Source organism: Mus caroli, unplaced genomic scaffold (assembly GCF_978045245.1).
Source record: "Mus caroli unplaced genomic scaffold, Mus_caroli_1 scaffold_6, whole genome shotgun sequence".
Taxonomy (NCBI): Eukaryota; Metazoa; Chordata; class Mammalia; order Rodentia; family Muridae; genus Mus; species Mus caroli.
The window spans coordinates 108,638,981-108,663,901 of NW_028227261.1; the positions used below are offsets into that span (position 1 = coordinate 108,638,981).

Genomic DNA, 24,921 nt, shown 5'->3' on the forward strand with positions numbered 1-24,921 from the left:
CTGTGCCATCTGGCCTCACAGTGGGCAATCATGGAAATGCAGCCATATAAAATATGGGGCACACTTTATACTTTTTTTGAAGAGTCAAATAGGGGGTGGGGTGCAGCATGGAATAGATCCACGATGCCTTGAGCACAAAGTTAATTTTCTTAACCGAGAGCTCTTACAGCAACAAATAATGCAAACAGAACAGCTCAGGGGGAAACGGGGTGGCTAAGGAAGGAATAAGCAGCTCCATACGATGAAATGGGTAGCTTATCAGCAGCTGCATAAATGACAAAACTCCACGCTGGTCAGGGCTCACCTGTAGAGGGACAGGGCCGAAAGCCCAAGAACCACCTATGGGAATGACCCAAGGGGTGGTGGCACCCTCATGGACAGGAGGAGACATTGTCAGGGGTCTTCTAAAGCTATGTAAGCCCCGCCATCAGTGTACCACAGCCTTTGACAGCAGTTCCATTTTTAGGCACCGACTCATGGAATTTTACAAAGATCTATGTATATAGACTGCCTTGCTCTAACCCACAAGCCTATCCTGCAAACACCACGAGAGCTCATCACAGGTGGGACTCTGGGTAAAGAAGTTGTATTGAAACATAATGGAACACCTATGGCATCTCACTGAGACGGTTATGACCTCATATCACCATGGCTTGTCACAGAAAGGAGGGGGAGGAGGGAGGAGGGAGAGGAGGGGGAGGAGGAGGGAGGAGGGGGGAGGGGGAAGGAGGAAGAGGAGGTGACCACACGCGCATGTGTGTGTGTGTCTCTGTGTGCGCGCACATGTGTGCATACATGTGTGTGTGTGCATGCACATACACACACACACACACACACACATGCCAGTTCATACAGCCAGGACGGGGTATGGGGGGGATCCCCTGGAGCTGGAGTTACCATGGTTGTGAACCACCACATGTCCATACTGGGAACCAAACTTGAGTACTTGGAAAGAGCAGCAAGCGCTCTGATCTGCAAACCATCTTCCCAAGCTCCTCCTGACTGTCTTTTGGGATAGGGCTCTGAACTCACGCTGTTGCCCAGGAAGCGTTTGAACTTGTAATTCTCCTGCCTCAGCTTCTCCAGTAGCTGAGATGGCAAGCCTGAGCCAGATAGAGTAGTTTCCCGTCTTTCATCCTTTTGGGGTTGGAGATGAAGTTCAGGGCCCAGAGGATGCTAGACAGGCGTTTTCCCAGCAGTACCTTGCTTCACAGTCAGTGCACAGCAGTCCATGCCACACCCAGGTCTCCCGTGTGGCTTTATTCCCTGCAGTCTTGCTAATGCGGAGGCAGGTACATTTATTATTCCCATTTTACAGACAAAGAGACTTGGATGCAGAAAAGTGAAGTAACATGACTCTGCCAGCTTTTAAGTGCTGCCACAACAAAGGATCAATTCTGACACAGTTCGGAGGGCAGACATCCTAAATCAGGGTTTGCCAGTGAGGTTGGTTCCTGCTGGGAGACTATGGCAGTGGGCAGGATGCAGGTTGCCCCAGACTCTCCCTTCACTGTGGTGACTGTGGGCAGTCCCTGGTAGACTTAGCCTGTCACTGCTTTTCCCAGTGTCCACCCACCTTGCCATGTGGCTCCTTATAAGGACACCAGACATTGGCCTTAGGACCTCTCTATCTGGTATAACCTCACTTTAACTAACCGCATTTGCAAGGACCCCATTCCCAAGTAAGGTACCACCCTGGAGGTCTGGGTGGCATAGATGGGGAGGGTGCACTAGGCCAGCACACTGAGCAAGGACATGGAGCTGAGGCTCAGATGCAGCAAGCAATCAGGCTATACTTACCATCCTTGCTGGGCACTGTCTTCCCATAGCGTGGGAGCTCACACTTACGTGTCTCAGGTGCTGCCCTTAGCATTTTATATATAGCTGACTTCTTTGCTGGATTTTCTTTTTCCTTTTCTCTTTCTTTTTCTTTCTCTTTTTCAAGACAGAGTTTCTCTGCATAGCTCTGTCTGTCCTGGAACTCCCTCTGTAGACCAGGCTGGCCTCAAACTCAAGAGATCCTCCTGCCTCTGCCTCTGCCTCCCGAGTGCAGGGATTAAAATTGTGTGCCACCACCATCACCCTGCTACATTAAATGTAAGCAATTTAATCCAGACAATAACCTGCTTTATAGATGAGGAAACCAAGACACAGACAGGGTGAAAGTTACCCAAGGTTACATAGTCTGTGGTTGTTAGACTTGAGATATGAAGCCAACGAGTTGCTCTCCAGAGTCCACGTTCTTAGCCACTGCAGTAAACTTCTTAAACTGCTGGTTAATGTGCGGCTTTTACAAGACGCTTGATGGTGTGCTGTCATGACAACATGCTGAGAAACAGGGCTTATGAAGCGTTTTTGTCTCTAGAAAGACCCGTGCCCTTCCTTGGGTCAGGTGTGAAGGGGCTGCTCTTACCTCCTCGGCTGCCAGCACCAACCTGGGTGGAGCTAAGCAGCCAGAGCTGAGCATCCAGGAATAGCTGACATCTCCAGCTCGGCCCCTCACATGGTCCTTTCTCCTGTGTCGGGCATTCATGCCTCTGAATGGGCTTCAGGGGGCCTCTGCACGTCTAAACGCTATGTAAATCGCCATGTGGATGAATATACTTATTTTGCTATAGCAAGGAACCATAGCATTGATAAGACTCCCAAAGTCTCATATTTGTAATTTCCCAGGTTTCCTTCGTCTTTAAGAAGGTCTGTTGTTATTAATTTACTTGCCCCTCTAGGCTTATTTTGAGCCAGCTCAGACACTTTTAAGCAAGCAAGCAGAACTCGATTCACAACGCTCACACACAAGTGCACACAGCACGGCTGTCCAGAGTTCTGGAACCGACCCGAGTTTGCACGGGGGAAGTCTCTCTTCATGTCTTCCTCTCTATCGCTTTTCAATCTGCACCCCGGTGTCTGATGTTTCAGCATCTCAGCCGTCTCAGGTTCCCACCCAACACTAACCAAAAGCTCATAGACACCGAGCTTGTAAACAGTGTGCTGACCAGAGAGAGCCCTGCACTTGGAGCCAGCATCGGAAAAACAAAACAGTGCCAGGCGTGGTGGCACACGCCTTTAATCGCAGCACTCGGGAGGCAGAGGCAGGCAGATTTCTGAGTTCGAGGCCAGTCTGGTCTACAGAGTGAGTTCCAGGACAGCCAGGGCTACACAGAGAAACCCTGTCTTGAAACACCCCCCCCCCAAAAAAAAGGGGTCAGCATCGGGAGAAAGTGCATGTGTGCATAGGCAGACGAAGGTCAGCACCGCTTTATTGCGGCTACATGTTAGAGGCAATTAGGCTTATTACTGACGGCATAGTCCAGCTTATTAGAAATAAAGTGCCCTCTGGAAATTCACACTATTGAGCACTGTCTTGTACCCATCAAGCTAGAATCTGCATATTTACAGAAAGATTCTATATGGTTGAGATGCCCAGTAAAGAACCATTGACATAGAATATGAAGACTCTCGTTCCTCGAGTTTATAACCCTGGTCAGCACTTCGGGACCCTGGAATATGCACCCCGATTCCTGCTGGGGCCCACTGTCTAATTATAAAACACAGGTATGGCACCTGCTGTCTCTCCTTCACAAGATCGTTGTGGGTTTCAAATGGCATGATTGATGTCATCAGCTGCTCACCGTGACAGGGCTGACAGGGGCTGGGGACTTGACAGGAGGCAGGCCAAGTCTGCTTCCTCACTCATGGAGCCAACTGCCTGGTGGATGGGAAACATGTAAAGGCCGGGGGCTGTGTACCGTGTGCTCGTTGCGATGCCTTGGTCGTTCACCCATTCATTCCTCTGTCAACCATTTATTAGAACCTGTGCTGCAGCAAGCACTGAACGGTGATGTTGATGCCACTACGTGATGCCACAGGAGCTACCAACCCTGCCCTCCAACAGCCTCCTGTCTGCCCAGACGGAGAGGCAGCAGATAGGTCAGGTTGAGCTTGGTGCTCTGGGGGTTCAAGGGGAGCAGCATTCCAGGCAGAGGAAGCATCCAGGTAGAGGCAGGGAAACATGTCTGAGCCTTGAGAAGGTTCAAAGAATCTGGGACAGGCATAGCAAGGATTTCAAAGTACCGTGGGACCAGATCCTGTGAGATGCTAAGAAATCTCAGGTCTTTACTAAGAAATGGGGAATTCCCCCCAAAAGTACATTGAAAGAACCATGGCCCTGCTTTGGGAAGCTCTTTGAACAGCAGCATAATCCCTCCCCCCCTTTTAAGAAACTCTGACAATAGCCTGGGGTAGAGATGCCTAAGTCCTTGACTGCAGTGATGAATGTGGATCTTCGAATGGATAGGAGCTATAAAGGAAGGTAGCATCTACTGAATGGCCGTGTGGAAGGGAGGCTCTGCCTTGGTGCCTGGGTGGACCGTGGCTTTGTTGACTAAGATGAGAACACAAGAAGATGGACAGGAGAGACCAAGGCTAGGTCTGCTGAGGTTGAAACATCTTTGGGGAGCTATTACTGGCGTTGTGCAGTATACAGGGTCCTGGGGCTAACAGAAATGAGAGAGGGGGCAAGAGGCCAGGAGAACTAAAAGCAGCTGCACAGAAAGGCTGGGCAGTAGATAAGCCCATGAAGAAGTCAGAGTGAGGCTAAGAGGCGTCTCTGCTTTCCTTGGCTTGTCTGGGCACTGGAGGAAATGTCCAATGGTTACTGCCATCGTCCACTACAGACGTCTTTAGCAACAGCCCTGTGGCGCTACTCTAATATCCTAGAGTAAAAGGCAGCCTGGTAAAGGGAACCCGGAGTATAAAAAGGAGAGGGGCAGAGGGGTGGGACCTGTCTTCTCCCCCACTTCCCACCGTCTCAGGCACTGTGATATGGAGCTTGTCCTCTCCAGGAAGGCACAAGGGACATGCTTGAGTGTTTAGCATTTCTATCAGACAAGGACCCAGTGCCTCGGCCCAGGAGGCTCCAGACCACATCCTAGGTTGATTCCAGTGAGCTCATTTTTCAGAGGCTGTTGCCATCTAATAAACCAGAAGACTGTACAGAACAAAAGGGAGCCAGGCCCCCACAGCACTGTGGGAGTGACTCCCGTTAATCCCAGGAAGCAGGCCCCTGGCTTTAAACTGATAATGACTCCTAGCAGCCAAATAATTGATCTAGCTGGTGTTCTGGCTTTAAGGGAAAGTGAACTGGCCTCTTTAGAAATGTTGGCAGCCTGGGCTGGCCCATTAGTAAGACTGAAAAATCAAAACACTGTCCGGAAGAAGCCATATGACTGGGCTCAGCAGAAGTCATCAATAGATGACATCATCTCAGAAGTTAGCAAGCCAAGGTCATGAGGCCCCCAGAGCAGGGTCAGCTCACCCTTCACGGCTCACAGATACTGAGTCAGTCAGGGGACACAGGGGCCCAGACCAGAGCCTGCTTCATTCTAACCCCCGCCCCAAGCCTCCCCCTTTATTTTTGCTCAGCAAAGTCTAGAGGGTTGAAAGCCACTTGCAAAGCTGGTGACATATGGCATGTTCTTAAGGAAGGACCTCAATCCTGCCATGGGCACACCCCTCAGATTCTCTTACACTCTGTGGTTGCCCCTTGATTTGCCTCTACCACTTATGCTGGCCATGTCACAAACACAGAGGGCTGCCCTCTGCCCCAGCTCCGACTGCCTTTCTCATTTACACTCTGAGAGAGTTGGGAGCTGTCTCTACTTAAGCTCCAGTCTCTGCCTCCCTAACCACATCCTCACAAGGTACCGGGCAGGGTCTAACGAAGCTCAGGGCTTGCCCATTGTCACTTCCTATCACAGCCTGAATGAAGTGTCCACTATTGTTAGCCTTGTTGTACACAGGAGGAAACTGAGGGCACCAGCTTGGTCTCCAGCCAATCCTAATTTCTAATGCTCTGCTGTGCTGCAACCAAGTCCCCAGTGCCCACCCTGGATTCTGACGGAGTCTCCCCACTTCTCAGCATTCTATCCCTGTGTGGTAACTGTGCCCACCTCTCCACTAGGCTCTTGAAAGGCTGCAGCCCCCTCTACCCTCACCCCTCCCCCCCCCACACACACACCTGGACTCCTGGGGTCCTCATCCCAGATCTGGTGCCCCAGATCTCCCCTGCACTTCCTTTTTCTCCAGCTAGAGGGTTTCCCAGAAGACTTCCAGCCCTCTTCTGCACTCCAGAGCCACTAAAGACCATCCTGTCCACTAAGGTCATTTCTCAAGGTCGCACTGAGTGGGTAACAGAGCCGGGGCTGGAGCTAGGGGCCTGAACTCCTGGCCATTTCCTTTATTGCTTAGAGTTGACACCACCTAGTCCCTGTGTTCTGTAGTTAAGCTGCAGCCAAGAGCCCTGCCCAAGAAGGGAGAGAAGGTGTGAGACTCTGATAAGGTGGGCTGGGCTATTTTTAGAGGGCTCTAACTTCCCACTTAGGATGTGAGGCACCCAAGAGCCAGTGGCTGTCTAAACCGTGGACTGCGAGGCTAGCTCATTAGAGAGAAGATGCCAGAGTGACAGGCTCCCTGTCTTCACTCTGCCTGTTTGTTGTGAGGTTTGAAGTCGGTGAGAATTCACCCTATTGGGTGATTCCCCTTTCACTCATTTATCTGCGAAGCCTGGAGATAGCAGCTTTAGAGAAAATGGAGCGATCTTCAGGATCTATTACTAGACTCCACACTATTACTCCAGCCTGGGAAAGTCCCAGACATTAGCAGATCACAAAAGAGGGGCGCAGAGTCCCCAGACCTGCAAGGAAAGGTCGGTAGAGACAGGAAAGGCAGGCAGACTGCAGTGGGGGTTGGCATGACCTTGAGCAAAGGGTTCTGACGCCCTTACAGGGGCAACAGTGGGACCCAGGGAGAAAGATCAATCCTATGGGAGGGAGCCCCCACTAAGAAAGAACCCAGAATCTGGGTTTAGAGTCTGGCTCTGCCAGGTCTTCAGGGATCTCATAGGGAAAGCTGAGAGAGGTAACTAAGCAGAGAGCTGGGAAGGTTCGTGGTTAAGGGAGTTATCACAGGTGCCACACAAGGAACTGAACTGCCCCAGCCTGCCCAGTTCATTTGGTCACTTGTTTTGCTGAGGTGCTGCTAGCAACTCAGCCTAGAGATGCCCCAAAACACCCCAGGCACACTTCCCAGGCTATTCCGAGGGCCCCAGTGGGTCCTAGGCCAGGATTTGAGTTCCAAGAGCCACCAAAGTCTCTGACTTTTGCAGCTGTGTCCTCAGCATCCCTACCCTGAAACTGGAGAACAGGTGCAGGGGAGTGTGGGCAGTTCAGAGCACGCTCTGGCCACTCTCGTGGCCCCGGGTACCATCCCCTTGAAAGACTAACTTCACCTTACAAACAGGAAACCGAGATCCAGAAAAGAAAGGAGGGTTGCCTAGGCCGCTCCCCCCCCCCCCCCCGCCCGAATTGGAGACAACCAGTGGCCTCCTGCCTCTACCTGGTTGCGCACAGCGAGGCAACTGCAGCTGGTGCTTTAAACCTCAGCTAGTTCTAGCAGTTTGGGAAACTTTTCAGGCGCCCGCCAGATTTGCTCAGCGGACTCAGCTCCCCCGAGCGTGTATCCCCTTCCTCCCCAGACTCCCAGGAGGGCTCGTGACCAGCTCACAATGTGCCAATGCCCAAGGCACCCCGGGCGGCTCCCAAGGTCCCTGGGAGACCAGGTCTAGTGCCCCGGGCGCCCTGACTAGGGTTGGGCGCATCAGGCTGCGGGGACGCTTAGCGCCAGCGACCGGATCATCAGGCTGGGGAACCGGACCCGGATCCCCGAAGGCCACCCGAGGCGGCGGTTATTTATAGAGGGAACCGTGCTCAGTCCCTTCTCGGCGGCGGCGACAGCTGAATATTTTGCCCAGATATGGCTGCGCCCCCGGCGCGGCGGCAGGGAGCCCCGCGAGGCCGAGGGAGACCTAGGGATGGCGGGCGGGGGGTCTTACCGGGATGCGGGGCGGCGTGAGCGCGGGCGGCGGCAACGAGCGGAACGCGGGGCTTGGCGAGTTCCCTGGCGGCCGCGGGTGGGAAGCCGGGGGCGGGCCCTGCTCGGCTGTCACCGCGCCCCGCCCCACCCCGCCGTCCTCCCCGCCCTCCTGCTCTACCAGGGGCGCCGGGGTGCTGCACGGTCCTGGCCTGGGAGCAACACTCGCTATTAGGATCTTGGGCCACCCCAGCCCCGGAGCCAGGTGAATGTGTGGTTCCCTGCCTTGTTCTCGGTTTCTCCAACTTGTCTCAGGAAGATTTTAAGCTACGTTGGAGGTATTTGGACAAAGACGCGCAGATCTTTACTCTCCTCTAAAATGTTCCAGTAAAGTCAGCACAGCTACACCTAGCTTCCTTTGAAGAGGCAACCTGTCCCCTAGGCCAGTACTGGCACGGGCCCAGGGCTTAATAACCATCTGTGGACGCGCAATTCCAACGCAGAATTGAACGCCTTCTCCCTACACAGCATTGAGAGACTGGAGCGTCTGAAATCACCACTTAAAATAATCGGAATGAAAGTTCCTCCTTCTTAAAAGGCTAATGTGTTCTCTCCAGAACAAACCACTTAAACCCAAACCGAAGCCCTTAAGTGTTTCAATAAACAAACGGCTCCTACCAAAGAATCCAAACAGGCGCAGGGGAACATCTCAGTTGGATTATCCTACCGTATTTTTTTTGGTGAGGGAAATCTTAATTCCTAGATGCCTAAGGAGAAACGCTCGAAAGTATTTTCCAAATGCATTACTGTATTATAAAACCCTCACCCTATTAAGAATGTCCTTTTCAAGGGAGAAGTGGGGTGTATTTTTAAACAAAGCAGGGACTTACTATTCCCAACGACTTATTTTTAAGCGTTTTGTTGTGGGTGTAAATACTTTCAGGGCACATATTAGTGTGTAGCTTCCTGAATTTTACAGTAAGAATACCTGTGCAAGCCAACCACCAGCCTGCCCCCGCCCCCCAGTTAATTTCCGATTATTTTAAGGGAGAGGTGGGTACCTCTCCCTTCCTAAGACACTGCTTTCTGGACCCTTCCAGAAGTCTTGCCCTTATTGTCGGGTTGGTGCCTCTTGCTCGCTGCTGAGGCTAATTTGTGACGCACCATTCTTTCCTACTGTTCAATTTATAGGTTTCATCCTGAGCGAATTTACCATATGAACATAATATGGTATTTCTCTATGAATGCATCCTATTTTAAAAGTCTACTTTGCTAGTAGTGGAAATTCAGAATATTAGTGTGGCTCAGATCATTCTTTCTCCTGGTCTGCAGGAAGTTGAGTTGGAGAGTTGAGTCTCTAGGAGAGATGAGTAAAGGATTAATGCTTCTTGCGAGTGGTTCCCACTTGGGTTAAACCACTTCGGTTTAACAAGAATTGCTACATTGTAGCTACACTGGTAGAAAGTAACCACATCCATTGAGGTTTTGATCCACAATGCCAATGCCCTGTGTCCACATTTGCTGACAACTTTTTGTTTGTTGGCCAGCTGGATTTTCTTTTTTGTGAAGTGTTCCTTATTTTTACCGAACATACCTAATATATCAACACAATATGGACACATACCATATACCACATATGTAATATACAATGTATCCTTCCACTTTGCTCTTCCTCCTCCTCCAGCCTTTTAAAGACAGCTGTGTCTGGCTCCCAGTTGCTCTGCCAGCTGTGTCTGGTACTTTGCTACCTTAGTCTCTCACAGGCAGGTCTCTGGTCCGCTGGGAATGGACTCCGGACTTCAATACAGACTAGTGGCTAAATTCATGTGTGTGTCAAGCGACCTCACATCACACTAATTTTATCCTTACATCAAAAAACATAAATGCTTTAAGAATGGAAATGTTTAAGTCAGTGAAATAGGAAAGGCTTCCTTTGGTTGTGTACAATCCAAGGATCTGTGTTCTTTTCTGTTGTTGAAAGACATCGCTATAAAAATCATGACTTTGCAGCTATTGGATGGAACACAGGGCCCGCAATGGAGGAGCTAGAGAAAGTACCCAAGGAGCTAAAGGAGTCTGCAACCCTATAGGTGGAACAACAATATGAACTAACCGGTACCCCCAGAGCTTGTGTCTCTAGCTGCATATGTAGCAGAAGATGGCCTAGTCAGCCATCATTGGAAAGAGAGGCCCCTTGGTCTTGCAAACTTTATATGCCTCAGTACAGTGGAACACCCGGGCCAAGAAGTGGGAGTGGGTGGGGGAGGGTATGGGGGACTTTTGGGATAGCATTTGAAATGTAAATGAAGAAAACACCTAATAAAAATATTTTAAAAAATCATGACTTTGCCTTAACTCAAACATTTATGTTCTGGAAAAATTTTTATTTCATCATAAATAATTATTTTAATCACTGGCATAAGTATTCTTAAATCTTGCTGTTTTGGAAGAGTTTTTATTTCATAATAAACAATTATTTTAGTTAGTGGCATAAGTGTTCATGAGTATTTTAAAATACATTTTTTAAAAGCCAGAATACTTTGTTTGTTTGTTTTGTTTTTTTTCAAGACAGGGTTTCTCTGTGTAGCCTTGGCTGTCCTGGAACTCACTCTGTAGACCAGGCTGTCCTCGAACTCAGAGATCTGGCCTGCCTCTGCCTCCCAAGTGCTGGGATTAAAGATGTGCGCCACCACGCCCAGCTGGCCAGAATACTTTTTATACATTTAAGATGGAAAGGTTTAAAAGTCCTGGTCGTTTCTTTTCTAGTATTGTTTTCCCTAGTTTTTCTCAGATAAAAAGATGACTTTAAGAAAGTTTGTCTCCAGTCTGGTTTTCTCCTTGAAGTCCACTCACTTCCAATTCCCAAAAGCCTCTGAGCATCTTCCCAGCAGTCTACTAGCTCAAATACAATGTGCTCAACCCAGACATTCACCTTCCACTCAGGCCTGGGTAAGGCACCAGCCTGGGTAAGGCCTGACTTTGCTTTGCTCCCATGCCTCCTGTATTTATGCTGTCTATGCTAAGATTCTAATTAAGAACTTCAGGATGTCTTCCATGTGTTTATTATTCCAGTGCTCTGCCCTTAGTCTGGGGGTTCCTCCACCTCATCCTAACCACAGCTAAAGCTTACAATCCACCCACTCGCCTGTCTGTCCACCAGTAAGCCAGCACATGCTGCACTGTCCACAATGTCGTTCTGTCTATGTGGATGACACAGGAAGTGATCATGTAACAGTTACAGAAGCTAAAATGGTCCGTCCTCTTCCTGGTTCCATGATGCAGTGACGTCCCATAACCGGTTAGCCAGCAATTGGCAAGGGTGGGAGTATAGACTGTATACATGCTGTTAGGCAGTACAATTCAAGAGTCATCTGTCCATGAGCAGGTATCCATGGTGTGCTACTGGATAAAGAGATGGCTAGGAGTTGTCCCAAGGGGCCGTCATACTTGAGATGACTAAGACAGACAACTAGCTGGCTGTCTACTCTTAAGGTGCAGTGACACCAGGACCTGGAGAGGCATGCTCACATTGCACTGGAGAGCTACGCCTGGGATAATCCCAGCACTCTGGAAGCAGGAGGATCTCCAGTCTGGACTATATAGCAAGACCTTTAAAAAAAAGGACCAGGACCAGCTCAGAGGGGAACAATCACATCACTGCAACTATTGCAATGTCAGTAGTTCTGGATGGTGGCAAGCGGGTCCAGGCTCCAGGGGAAGGGCCCGGTAAAGGACACCGGTAAAGTCCAGGTAAAGGACACAAGTGGAGAAGACAGGGCCGGGGAGGGAGGGTGTAGAACACCTGGCTCTCGAGTCTGGACAATGATAAGCCACACAAGGTTTGGGGTGAGGGTGGATGAGACGACTGAGCAGATAAAAGCACTTGTTGCCAAACTGATGGCTTGGGTTCAATTCTTGAAGACGATGAAAGGATCAAGAACCAATTAGCTCCCAATGTTTCCCTGACTTCTACATTGATCCATTTGACATGAAATAAGAAACACACATACACACTAACAATTTTTTTTTTTTTTTTAAATTTGAGACAAGGAGCCCAGTGCTATGAGTGGCTCCTCCTTTAGCAACACTGAGGTACCAGACACTAAGAATAAATATTCTCCTTTGGGGACATTTGCTACATCACTACACCAGAGTGGATCAAAGTGAAATCATTACATTCTCGATTTGTTGGAAATGACCCCAACATTGCAACACAGACATCAGTGAAAATGAATGCTTTCAACTTAGGATCAGAATGCCTCGAGACTACAAAGCTAACACATCAACTTGGCACAATTATGGTCATCTGAGAAGGAGCCTCAAGTTAAAAAATGTCTGCATCAGACTGGCCTGTAATCTTGAGTATTGCCTGATGCAGACGGGCCCAGCCCACTGTGGGCAGGGACACCCCTCGGTCTGTGGTCCTGGGTTCTATAAGAAAGCAGGCTAAGCAAGCCCTGGGGAACAGCCAGGAAGCAGCGATTCTCCGTGGCCTGTGCTTCGGTTCCTGCCTTGCTTTCCTCTGGAGAGGGTTTTTCCTGGGAAGTTTCTTATTGGCCACGGTGTACAAAACAGAATAGAAAGCAAACTAAGACGTCAGGTTTTATATTGCTAAACATTTTATTCTAATATTATATTAATAATTCAAGTGCAATTTTTCTTTGAAAAGTCAACTGCATTAAACAAAACTTGTTAAATATCTTTCATCAAACAAAGCATATTCTTTTCAATCCTCCACAACAGTCAGAGCCATGTAGTAAAAATAAGATGTTTTAAGACCCTCCTGCACATTTTGTATTATTGCTTTGAGAACAATCTGCATTAGCGGTCACAGTCTCAAGCAGTGATTAATTAATTTTTGAAAGCTCTACCAGATACTGTGACATAAAGTCATGGATCCAGGTGTCAGTGTCGGGCAGCGACGTGTCTACTAGATACAGCACTACTTTCCGGTCCCAAGGGTTAGTGTGCTCAATAACTGTCTGTACCAACGCCACCAGGGGTTTCTTCTCCACGTGATTTCGGAACACCATTGAAGCCTCCTCCGACCACTGGCTGCACTTCACGCCTAGGAGAAAGACAGGGAGTGAGGGGGGCAGTGAGTGGCCACTCCTGCCTTTCTCTGAGCCACTGGGAGGGAGAACTGTTTAGTGAGTTACAAAGTACTTCAAGTATTCCAGGTTAGACCTGCCTACGCCAGAGAATAGCAGCTCAATGCTCCTCGGCTCACAGCTTGTCTATCGTGAATAAAGGTGAGACTACCTGCAGACACACCTTCCCTTTGAGACGACCATGCTGTGTATAAAGGAGGGCAGTGATGACCACACCCATTTCCTATACCTAAATTGTAAAGTTTTAGAACTGAGATAGCTAGGGGAAAAGGTCAGAACCAACACTGAATTAACAGAAAAGCTTGGCTATATGATCTATGTACACTGTCATTTCTTTCTTTTCTTTTTAAAAAATTTTATTTATTTTAGCTATATGAGTACACTGTACCTGACCTCGGACACACCAGAGGAGGGCATCAGATCCCCTTATAGATGGTTGTGAGCCACCATATGGTTGCTGGGATTTGAACTCAGGACCTCTAGAAGAGCAGTCAGTGCTCTTACCCACTGAGCCATGTCTCCAGCCCCACACTGTCATTTCTTACAACAACAGAGAGCCATAGAGAAAAGCGCACTGTTTCATCTGAGCCCATGGATCTGAGGAATACTCAGGCAGGTCTTACGCAGGCTCCCTCTTGCCTACAGCTATCCTGCTCCCCATAAGAGGGGCTCCTGGGAGGAAGTGAAGCTCACAGTCTGGGGGCACAGGCTCACCCAGGACTCATGGTGGTACCTGGTTATGGGACTATAGACGCCCCAGTCCCAACCCCCTTACACGCTCACCACTGAGGGCCTGTTCAGAAATGCCTTTTACCAGTGCATCATGTTCACCTCCACCAAGTGACTCTAAAGGCCACGCCCACAGTCTGAAGAGACTGAGCAACCATCGGAATCAGCAGATAAGGCAGGAATGCTGGAGTGACCAGGCAGGAATTTAAAGTAACCCTGAGTGACAACTGAGGGCTTCAATGGAGGAGACAGGCTGCACATGAGAACAGAGGGAGGGTGGGGTGCCATCCAGTGGGAAAGGGTTTGCTTAGCCTGTGTGCCCATGCTTGGCACACCAAAGAGGAAAATTATGATTAATAGAAATATGGAAATTTTTAGAAAAGTGGAAAGAAAAAAATTAAAACGCTGGGAACAAAACCAACAAAGCCACTGAAAAAAGAAGTCTGCTAAGCTCACTGGCCAGGCAGATGGGGCCAGAAAAGAGTCTCTGATCGCATGTGACAGGAGAAGCTTCTAAGACTGAAGCAGAGAGAAGGCTGGAGTGGTGGGACGGAGTCAGAACTGTGACAACTAGGACAGTGTGAGGGTCAGTGTAGTGGGAATGGGGAAGGGAGAGGGGGAAGGAGGCAAGAGGACAAACACTGCCAGTGAGCTGGGGACCTCAGGTCCGAGTCATACTACACACACACACACACACACACACACACACACACACGGCTCTGCACATCACACCCAACGTCAGAAAACCTAAAATCAGTGAAAGCTGGGGAAGAAGCCGAAGGAGGGGAAGCAGCTCGGGTGCAGTGGGACAGACTCTCAGAAGACTTGCAGCCGAACCGCACCGCACCGCACCACACCGGAGAGCCCAGAAATAAAGTGTGGCAGTGGAGAAGGAACAGGCTCACAGCTCAAACTCTACCCTGCCCAAGAAGCCCTCACAGTGCAGGGCCCAGTTCTTTGCAGGCACTGGGCTCATCTAGAGAGGCAGGATGTGGAGGGGCAGAAGAAAAGAAAAACAAAAGAGGAGGAGGAGGAACAGACTGTGGATAAGTGAAAACTGGGTGGAGTCTGCGGATAGGCTGCCTCAGAAGGAATGAGGAAGACCTTCAGAGGAAAAAGCAAACCCGGGTCTGAGGAGAGGAAGAGAGCGAACGCATCAGAGAAAGAGTGACAGAGTGATGAGGGCAAGTCACACTGTTCGCTTCTGAGGCTTGATTATGTCTCACTATGTAGCCCAAGTTGGCTTCAGACTCACAATGTTCCTGCCTCAGTCTCCCTAGTGCTGGAGTTACAGGCAAGTGCCCAGCCATTCTTATTTGTAACTGATCTAGCAGTAGAAAACAGTGCATTCATATTATTAGCATCAAAGTAGCTGATTATGCAAATTAGTAATATATAAGTAAACCAATGGCTGCAGTCAGAGTCGTTGTGGAGGGGAGGAGGACGTAACTGTTTTCCCTAAGGATGAAGTAGTTTTATAAAGTCCATGAGGTAGTGCCACTAACTGCAACGGAGAATAACACTACTTACCATTAGCCTGGAGGGCTAGGACCCAGCTTAGTTGTAAAGAACCTACCAGGGTGTGCACTCCCAGCACACAAGTGAAAGGCAGGTGTGCTGTACTCTCACAACTGCACCCTGGGGAGGCACAGGCAGGTAGATGGAGCCCTGGAACTTGCTGGCTAGCCAGCCTAGGAACTCAGGCCCAGGTTCAGTGAGAGCTCATCTTAAGAAAAATAAGGTGGGCAGTGGTTGAGGAAGACAGCTGACATTGTCCTCTCATCAACACATACAATACACACATTCAGTGAGAGGACCTTGTCTCCAGATACCAGGTCCAGAGCAAAACAGGAGGATGCCTGGCATTGAACTCTGTTTTCAACAGGAACAAAAACAGGTATGGGCACCAGCAGCGGCTCTACCTGTACACACACACACACACACACACACACACACACAGAGGGTAGGGGTATAGCTACACACACACACACACACACACACACACACACACAGGGTAGGGGTATAGCTACACACACACACACAGAGGGTAGGGGTATAGCTACACACACACACACACACACACACACACACAGGGTAGGGGTATAGCTCCAGCAGGACACACTAAACTCAACACTTGTTACATCTACAGGTCTCATCCACTAACAGCAGATTATAATTTTTCTCAAGTTTTCATGGACTCATATTCTGGGACATAAAACGCACCTGAACAAATTCAAAAACAACAAAAACCACACAATGTCTGGTCAAATCACAATGGAGTTACACTGGAGGTTAACAGAAAGCTAGCAGAAAAAATCACAGGACATCAAGAAGAAATAACACAATTCTAACTCACAGGCCAATAAGAGACCCCAAAGGGATTTCAAAATATTTGAGCTGAATGAAAATGAACACACAGCATGCACATCAGACAGTGTGGTGTACTGCAAAAGGGTGCTCAGGGGGAGATCTACAGCAGTGTGGGTTAGGACACAAGAAAGCTCTGTGTGTGTGTGTGTGTGCATGTGCACACTCTGAAGGCCCTGTCAAACAGCAGGGACACTAGGCACTCATCCCTCAGAGAACCCTCTTGACAGTGAGATGCCATATTTGACAGAATATTGGGTAAACTTGGGCATTCAAAGTGGAAATGAAGGAAAAGCTAGTATTGAATCTGAAGAAACTACTGCAAGCCCAGACTGACTAGTGGCCATGGCACAGACAAAGTGCTGTGTAAGTCATGTTTGTGTTTTACGTACAACCGTCATGGAAAGCTGCTTTGAATCCTAGCAGTCAGGCACAGGGCGAAGGGCAAGGATCTCAGAATGATCTCCCACTAGAGGTTGGGCAACCAGCAGAGAATTCATATCCGCCCTTGTCTGCACCTCGTCCCCCAACTGTCCCACGTATGGAGTACAAAAGGCCAAGGCCTCAGGCAGCAGCGAAGGCGTCAAGTGACTCAAGGAGGCTACAAGGCCACACTGTCCCAGCATGGCAGGACACTGAGGGCCCAGAAGCACAGGTGTTCTGCTGGCCTCCATGCCTTCTGTTCAAACTGAGGGGACCCAGTGGTCACTCATAGGGGAGCCATATCTGAACTGTCTCTCAAAGGGCAGAGGAAGACCTCATGAGGCAACACTACAAAGCAGTGTCCAGTGTAGAGCCATTAAATAAGCATGCCAAATGTCAATGCGTGGTGAAGTTACACATTTATAAGCTGTGCTGTGATGCAAACAAGAAACTCACTAGCCCTTACACAATCTTGTAAGGGCTTGTGATTGTGTAGCAGTTACTAAGTTGAGAATTGAAAATAATTAATTTGTGCTTATTGGTTATTTAGGCTGAAAGTTTCTGTTACCTTTTGCTTGTTTTTATTACTGTTCAAACCAGGGAAATACTGGGTCAATGGAATGCTTTACGTTCATCAAAATAAGCTGCAGGAGGTAGGGGTATAGCTCAGCCAGTACTTAGCATTCCCACAAAGGAGATGCGATTCGGAGATGTGCGGTTCAATCTGCAGATCTGGGGGTGGGGGTGGGGAAATGACAACTAGCCCATAGGATAATATATTTCCTCCGAACAGGGAGACTGTGAGTGAGGAAAACCAAGCAACATCGCTATCTATCCCAGGATTGCAGCTTTAGGAATTTATCAGGCAATGCAAACCAAGTCAAAAGCAGAGGGGAGAACCGACTGGCCATGAAAATGATCACCGAGGACAGGATGCTGCTAGCATTAAAAAGCTGAAGCAACATGCAGCAGGCTAACTAGTGACCCCGCACTCACTAAAAACCTAGCACCAAGCAGAGTGCAAGCCCCACTGCAGCTGAGCCCCCGCTGCAGAAATTACCTGCGAGTTGAGCAGTGACAGCCTGGAAGGGCAGCTTTCGGAACACGTCCACTAGGGGCTGCACTTTCCTTATGTTGACGAGCTCATGCTTGCCGTAGTCCAGCTCATACACAGACACCAGCCCATTGGTCAGGATTCCTTTTAAAAGTACCCTGTACCACCTATGGACACATTGGATTACAAAGAGAAAAAACAGGCCAAGTCAGCACCCTTTCCAAAGGGAAACACGCACTATATGCTACACACACACACACACACACATACACACACACACACACACACACACACACACACGCACACACACAAATGAGCCATGGAAGTTTGGAAGCAACTGTGGCTGCTTCTCCCCAGAGGTTACCACTGCCTGCTGTGGCCCTGGATCCTCTCTGATACAGGCTGGAGTTTTACAGGCCTCATGGGGCTATGCAAAAGGCAGTGGCTCTTGCACTGTCACCCTCTTTAGGCTGAAACAGATGCCATGGGGGTGGTCAGGACAAGGCAAGGGATCCCTCACCCTGTGGAGATACAAGATGGCCACATCTGGTATATGGAAAGAGAGTCGCAGGTAGGATGAGGGGAAGCCAGAGAGTTGCTTAAGAGCAGGGAAAAGCTGAGGGGACATGATGGTTGCAGGGGCAGATATGTCAGGGAGGCCAGAGTGAGGACTCGTGAAGGCAGAGGACTCGGTGGCTGTTTGGGGAAGAGATCAAAAGTTCTGAACAAAACATTATTTTTGGGTATCCTCCTTTGGAGCCCCTCCCATTCTCAGTTCTCTCTTCTCCTTAACAAATGTGTTTTCTCTCTGTTTAACATGGACTGGACCTCAGGTGGCAGGACCAAGCATTCTCTGCAATGAGTTTATCAGCCAGAAACCTGCAGCAAGCCCAGGGTGAAACAGCTAGTAGCTTACAACGAGGCCAGTTTTAATCCCTGTATGTGACTGAGGGCTTCTAAGGGAACACAGGAACCTTGGTCTAAGATGCAGTAAGCGAGAACGTATGTGTCTCACAGACAACTGGGACACAGAAAGGATTCAGGACAAACAGCTGGGGGTTGGGAGCCAAGCACACAGGAACGGAAATCGCCCTGGCCCATAGCCCTGTGGTGTCACACTGCCCTGAGCCTCAGCTGTCTCCTGTGTAACAGTTTACTTTTTGTTTCCAAGTGTCTAGCTCGATACTTGGCGTTACAATAGGCATTTGAGAGTGCCAGCCACCATTAGCAGGTAACTCAGTGAAAGCTGCAGCCAGACTGGAGGGGAGTTTTCCTGGTAGAGATGCCAGGCTGCAGGCTGCTCAAAGGGGTACAGTAAATACACTTGGTCTCTACCCACAGCATCATCAGTGAGCTACAGGGGGCCAGTGATGGCGCTGTCTCCAGTCCGCTGAGTGCAGAGGAATAAAAAGAGTACTGCAGAAAACGGGTGCATTTCTGCACAGCTCAACTTCTGAAGCCCAGTGATTATTACACAGAGGCTCAGACTGGACTAGATATCAACTCCAGAGCAATCATGACCCAGAGTGTTAAAAAACGCAGATGTTGGGCCTTTTCCTGAGGGTTAGACTCAGGGGCTGGGTAAGAAAGGAGGATGGGGCTTTAATGTGTTTCCAAGTGCTTCTCATTAAGAGATTTGGAGACCATGACAATTTAAAAACCCTATCGAATTCCTATGTATTAGCTTGCCATAGCTGGGAATAAAGTTCAACAGTTGAGAGTCTTAAGTAAGATAGAAGCTCTTTAAACACTTAACACTGGTTAACGCATAAAAATTAAAAAAATCATTAATATTATCTTATCTATAAAATATCCAATATCCATGAACAGCTAGCTGGTTAAAGCTCCGGGGTGCGGGTGCAGAGCTGCCCCGGCTGGGCAACCCTTCCTCTCCTGGCTGGCCGGCCCAACACCAGCATCACTCATCCACCCTCTGATGACATCTGGTAACTGAGAACTAAGTTACCAGAGAAGACTGATTAAGACAGACGTATACAAACTGAGTGCCAACCCCGCTTACGCTTACTTGTAATGAATGAAGTGACACAATGAATTTTACAGTGAAAAGCTTATGACACAGGCTCATGATTTTCAAAATGAGCACTATTATTCTTTTTCACATTTTAAGAGTTAAAAATTGTTTTTTTCTCTCATAAAAATGACATTTTTATATATGCATATGTTGACTATCTTAAGAAAGAAAAGAAGTATTTTGGGTAAAAAAAATTAACACTGTGACCTTTTTTAAACTCTGCGTGTGTGTGTGGGGGAGAGTGATGGAGGGAAAACAGGGTGGGGGTTTTGAGTTCAGCATTAAGAAGCTCATCTTCTCTCGGCTGGCTCTTTATTTCCTAAGCCCCAGTGGCATGTGTAGGGTGAAGTGGGGGGCTTGTGCTCCACTGGGGCAGATCCTGTACCAGGGCACAGGTGTGGGAAACAATCAATGCATGCCGCCACTCCCTAAAATGGTGCTCACAATTGCCAGGAGCAACCCCGGTGTGTGCTGGGAATCTGCATCTTTCAACTCACAGTTTCTTTCCAAAGCCTCTTACTGAATAATCAGAGGTGGAAGCAATGGTTCATTATTTATAATATTGACTATTATTATTTATAATGCTCAAAGACCTGGGAGAACCTACCTAAGTAAAGAACTTGCTAATTTTGCTTTCCCCGTAAGACAGATATCACTCAGCACAAACTGCTTCTGAGGAATTTTTAGCACAGACTACTAGAGTTTTGGAAAAGCAAGTACCACTTTATAACAGCGATCAATGATACAGAGACACAGACCAGCCTGGAAAGATTACAGAAGTGGCTAAGAATGCTATGTTTGGGAGCTAGTTTTAGTTTCTAATGCTTTTTTTCTCCTCTAAGTTTCCCACAATAAACATTTAATTTTAAAAAACTTCATTTTATGAATGCAACACTAACTTTTAACATGAAAATGTTTAGTACATTTTTACATGTATTACTTTAAACATCAGAAGATTTGCACAATTTACTAAATCCATTTTTCATTCAAAATTCTCATTTGTTCAGGCCAAATCTCGCTGGACACATTAAGGATCCTCATGAGCTCTATACTCTTAGAAGAACAAGCTCTGCCCAGGACATACTTATTCTCCACTTTGGCTGCGTACACTTGGTCTCGCTCCACCGCTATGTGGCGCTCCTCGGACACGCTGTAGTACAGGATCATCTCTTCCATCAGCACTTCTAGCTTATGGATCTCCTGCCAGGGCTGGATGACAAAATGGCCTGGGTGACAGGCCACAGGCACATACACATCCATGTGTTCCCCTGACCTTGACAGGTGGACAGGAGGGGGCAGTTCCTCCAAGGAGAAAGAGCTGGTATGGTCCAGGACAGACTTCTTGATAACCTCTGGGTGGCTCTTTCTGAGACTCTCTGCAGGGCTGCCTGGAGCAGGTGTGCCACCATTCCTGTTGCCAGGGGAACTGGCCGCAGTAGACACCGCGCTCAGAAACACATCCTTCTGATGTTTCCACAGGTCTGCGTTTGTGATCTGCCGGTTAATACTGCGATGGGGATCCGGGAAGTTATTGGGAGTGAATAAGTACACATAGGCAACCCCCTTGGTCTCATCCACTTTTGTAACCTTTGGGAGATGGAAAGAAGCAACTTACAAAATCCACATTGACAATTCTGAGAAGCAGAATCTATATTAACCTTAAATACCAAAGCAGAGTATTTTGCAAAAACACTATTCGTGGTAAGATGGATTATCACAGCCTAATAGGTCCCAGAACACCAACAAAAACTGGAAAAAAAATGCTGTACTGTGTAAGAAGTGGCTACTGACACTGAGGGAAGAAGAGCCGTAATGTAGCATCATCAAGTCTCAGTGACACCCAATGCAGAGCAAGAGGAACACAGGAAGCCTGCACACACCTGCCACCCAGCCTCAACAATCAAACAGCCAGGATGATGACAAGCACCCAATGCAGGCAGCGGAGGACCCCAGGATGGTAGCTAGTGGGACCTCTGGGCCCAATTCTTTGCTTGGCCCTTGTCTGAATCTCCTTCCCCAGTTACACAGAGGAGCCCGGGAAGAAGAGGGGAGGGCAACTCCAGCAAGAGAGAGCCCTTCTGACCTCCCACCCCATCCATGGGGAACAGGGTCATTCTGGCTGCGTGGGTGCACGGCTGAGGGCCGGGCAACTCGGTGATTCTCATCAACTCCTCCAGTGTGTCTTAAGGATGACAGGAATGAGACACTTCAGGCTGTGTCCATCTATCATCTATCAACGGGGACACAAATGGGAGACAGGGACGTGGGCAGGAAGAGTGATGGACACCTGCAAGACAGCCTGTGGAGAACAATTTACTCTGAAAACTATGCTCCCTCAGTGACCATTTAAATCCATTCTTTGGTGTCTACTGAGATACTGTGATTGTCTTGAGATTTATGATACAGAGTATCATTAAAATTAACCACTAAAAAATACTTTTAAAGCTGAGAACTATGAACTGAGCCTGTAATAGCAACACCTCAGAGCTCAAGGCAGGAGGATTACTGCAGGGGAGGCAGGGCAGGGGAAATGACTTATAGCTTTGGGAAGGTACTGTTTGAGGGATTTCACCTCTGTGTTTAGATGTAATAACACTGTTCATGAGAGCTAACAGGGGTGTCTGAATGTTCTTCACTCTAGAAATGTGAGCAACAAGCTAAGGAACTTCAGGAAAACACGGGCAAATACCAGGTTAGCAGTGGATGACTTGTTCATAATCCACTCCAAATTAGCAAAAAAACTGTCTTAAAATATTTATCCAGAGATATGATCACAATTTATCTCTTAGCAAAACTGGAGAGCTAAGCTTCCTTGCTACTTTATTAATAACAGGAAAAGGGGTTTTGAATAATATAGGAAGGAGATGGAAGCTAACTCTTTAAATAGAAATAAACCATGAAATATCTACAGCTACATGTATAACTCATCTCTTAGAAGTAAAAACGTGTCCATTTATGATAGTGAGGTGACATTCATCACTGTAAACCCTGAGTTCCAGCTCTTTGCAGACATCTCAGGACCAGCAAGATAACTAACCTTAATACTACAGTCTGAGCAATTCAAAACAGAATCTCTCAACCAAAGAACAGCGTCGGGTGTCCACATGCCAATGGACTGCGGAAGATCAGCCAAACAGCACTTTATAGCCTGGAAAAACAAACAAAAACCGTAACATGGTATGGATCGAACACACTGTCTTAAGATAGGTCTAACATCTGTTTCCCTAAAGCCAGATTCTGCAACAGATAACAGCAGTCACAGCCCTTGGTCTGAGGGTCTGCTGTATGTTATCTATTTATGTCACTACTTTTTTTTTTTTTTAATCCTCCCAGGAGCCAAGGGGTTTATACCAGACACTATTATCACCTCACAGGTCCAACATACGCTGTGCACCATTTTATAGATGGTGAAAGGAGTTGAGAGAGCAGCCTGTGACAGGTCACAGAACTGAACAGATGGGACACCTGGGACAACCTGGCTTTGCTTCGAGCCTCAAAGGAAGCTTATCTACTTCACCCAACATCTCCCAAGAAACCAAGGGTGCGGAGCAATTGTGCTCACCTCCTGATGAGAAGAACTAGCAAGGGCAAAACCCCTCAAATCCTCGGGTACCCAAATGCCTGCCCCCTCCCCCACCCAGTGCTCTCTTACGCCCAAGCTGCTGCAGAATGCCACAAGAGGGACAGTGTCGTCTGCCATTCCTTCAGCCATGTGTGAGTCTTGAACTAAGGGAGGACATTTGTGACCTTCGTGAAAGCTTCCCCACATCCTTCTCTGTGCTAAGGGCCCTGTCATGCTCCCCCTCCCCCTAGGCTTGGAGTCTCTCTTTCCCTGGAAAAGCTGCAGGTGATGGCTAGGCCACTCAGAGCGGAGAGAACACTTTGCAGGACCCATGGGCAGAGACAAGATGGCAGTAGGCAGCCCTATGAGCTGGTACACAGGTAAGTACAGGCCCTGATAGCAGGAAAGGCCATAGACTGCTCAACAGCTCTTCTACCAAAAGAGAGCATTTAATATAATCAGATTTTCTAAATGATTAAAAGAAATGCTAAAATAAGCACTTTAGTGAGAGACAAATACTGCTTGTTTTTCTTTTTGTTTTTAAATCCTGGCAGTCGATTCACATGTTTAAAATAACTTAAAATCAAGAGCTGCCATAGTCAACCTTTATGGGTTTGCTTCTGTTACTTAGAGCTCTTGGGGAGATGTGAACTAGAGGTGGGCAGGCTGGCCTTTAGGGGCCTATAGTAAATAGTGATCACACTTATCCAATAAGGAATCTAGTCAAGGTTAACAGGAAATAAAAGGTGTTTAATGTCTGTTACATACAACACTGCAGCATAAAGGGACTACTATGTGACTTTCAGAGAGGTAACAGTAGTCCCGAAGCCCCTTTTCCCAGCCAGGGAACCTTGTTAATATGATACAGGCCCTATGGCCATGGCCATGAGGAGACATGGAGGCCAGAGCAGAGTCACAGAACTGTAGCACTTAAAGGGCCATGGGCTTCCAGTATTATGGATGCATATCAACAGGGTAAGAGACATTATGAAAGCAGGCTTACATGAGAGCTAAATTCTTCCTATAATTGTCTGTCAGAATAAAGCAATGGAGAGAAATGTTGAAAGCCATGCTAGTCACAGCAACCCATGCTTTATATGTTAGCCCTGTTGGTGACAGGTGTCTTCTGGAAAACAGTCAAGGGACATCATGCAATCCATTTTTGTGTGCTATGTTTTTGAGACCAGGTCTCATGGAATCCAGGCTAACCTTAAACTCACTACAGAGCAAAGGATGACCATGAACCCTTGAGACTTCTGCCTCTACCCACCCAGTACTGGTGTTATAGAAATATGCCACCATGCCTGGTATAAATGACTATTTAATAGAACATAATAATTAATTATATATTCCTTATATGTTAATAAAATAGTATACATATTTAATAGAATATAATAATGATATATTGTCTAAATAGTATACATTATTTAGATATAAATATTTAATAGAGTATACCAATTAAATTATATGTGTATATACATATACACACATATATATCTATATGTATATATGTATGTATATATATACACACATATATATATATACATACACATATATATATTCCTGTAAAAATAATCCTCTATTTCCTTTAAAGGTAGTAAGTGCTTTTAACAACAATACCAAAAGGTTTATAGTGACTCCCAACTGTCATCTGAATCCTCCTTAAGAGGACAGTTATGGTTAATGTTATCACTCCCATTTCATATATGGGAGAAAGTACTACAGAAGGATGAGTACATGTACACACATTCCCAAAAGAATGGTGAGCCGAATAACA

The 24,921-nt window shown here is 47.7% G+C and overlaps 2 protein-coding genes across 4 annotated transcripts in view; both read right to left on the bottom strand.

Annotated features, from left to right (window-relative positions):
- Tmod1 (tropomodulin 1) overlaps positions 1-7,980 on the bottom strand; it is a 75,346-nt gene extending 67,366 nt beyond the window's left edge. Inside the window, exon 1 of the mRNA XM_021160876.3 lies at positions 7,889-7,980. The gene's annotated coding sequence lies outside the window, so the exon portion shown is untranslated. The remainder of the gene's footprint in view (positions 1-7,888) is intronic.
- Positions 7,981-12,470: 4,490 nt separating this feature from the next.
- The window catches only part of Tdrd7 (tudor domain containing 7), a 67,969-nt gene continuing 55,518 nt past the window's right edge, over positions 12,471-24,921 (bottom strand). For 2 of the 3 annotated variants that reach the window (XM_021160235.3, XM_021160236.3), the window contains exons 14-17: positions 22,620-22,730; positions 20,667-21,169; positions 17,557-17,717; positions 12,472-12,934 (exon numbers count right to left, since the gene is read on the bottom strand). In XM_021160235.3, the coding sequence (XP_021015894.1) occupies positions 12,714-12,934; positions 17,557-17,717; positions 20,667-21,169; positions 22,620-22,730 (996 nt within the window). In that variant the 3' untranslated portion in view covers positions 12,472-12,713. Of the gene's footprint in view, positions 12,935-17,556; positions 17,718-20,666; positions 21,170-22,619; positions 22,731-24,921 lie in introns of all 3 variants that reach the window. The other variant, XM_029476188.2, reaches the window with a different exon arrangement.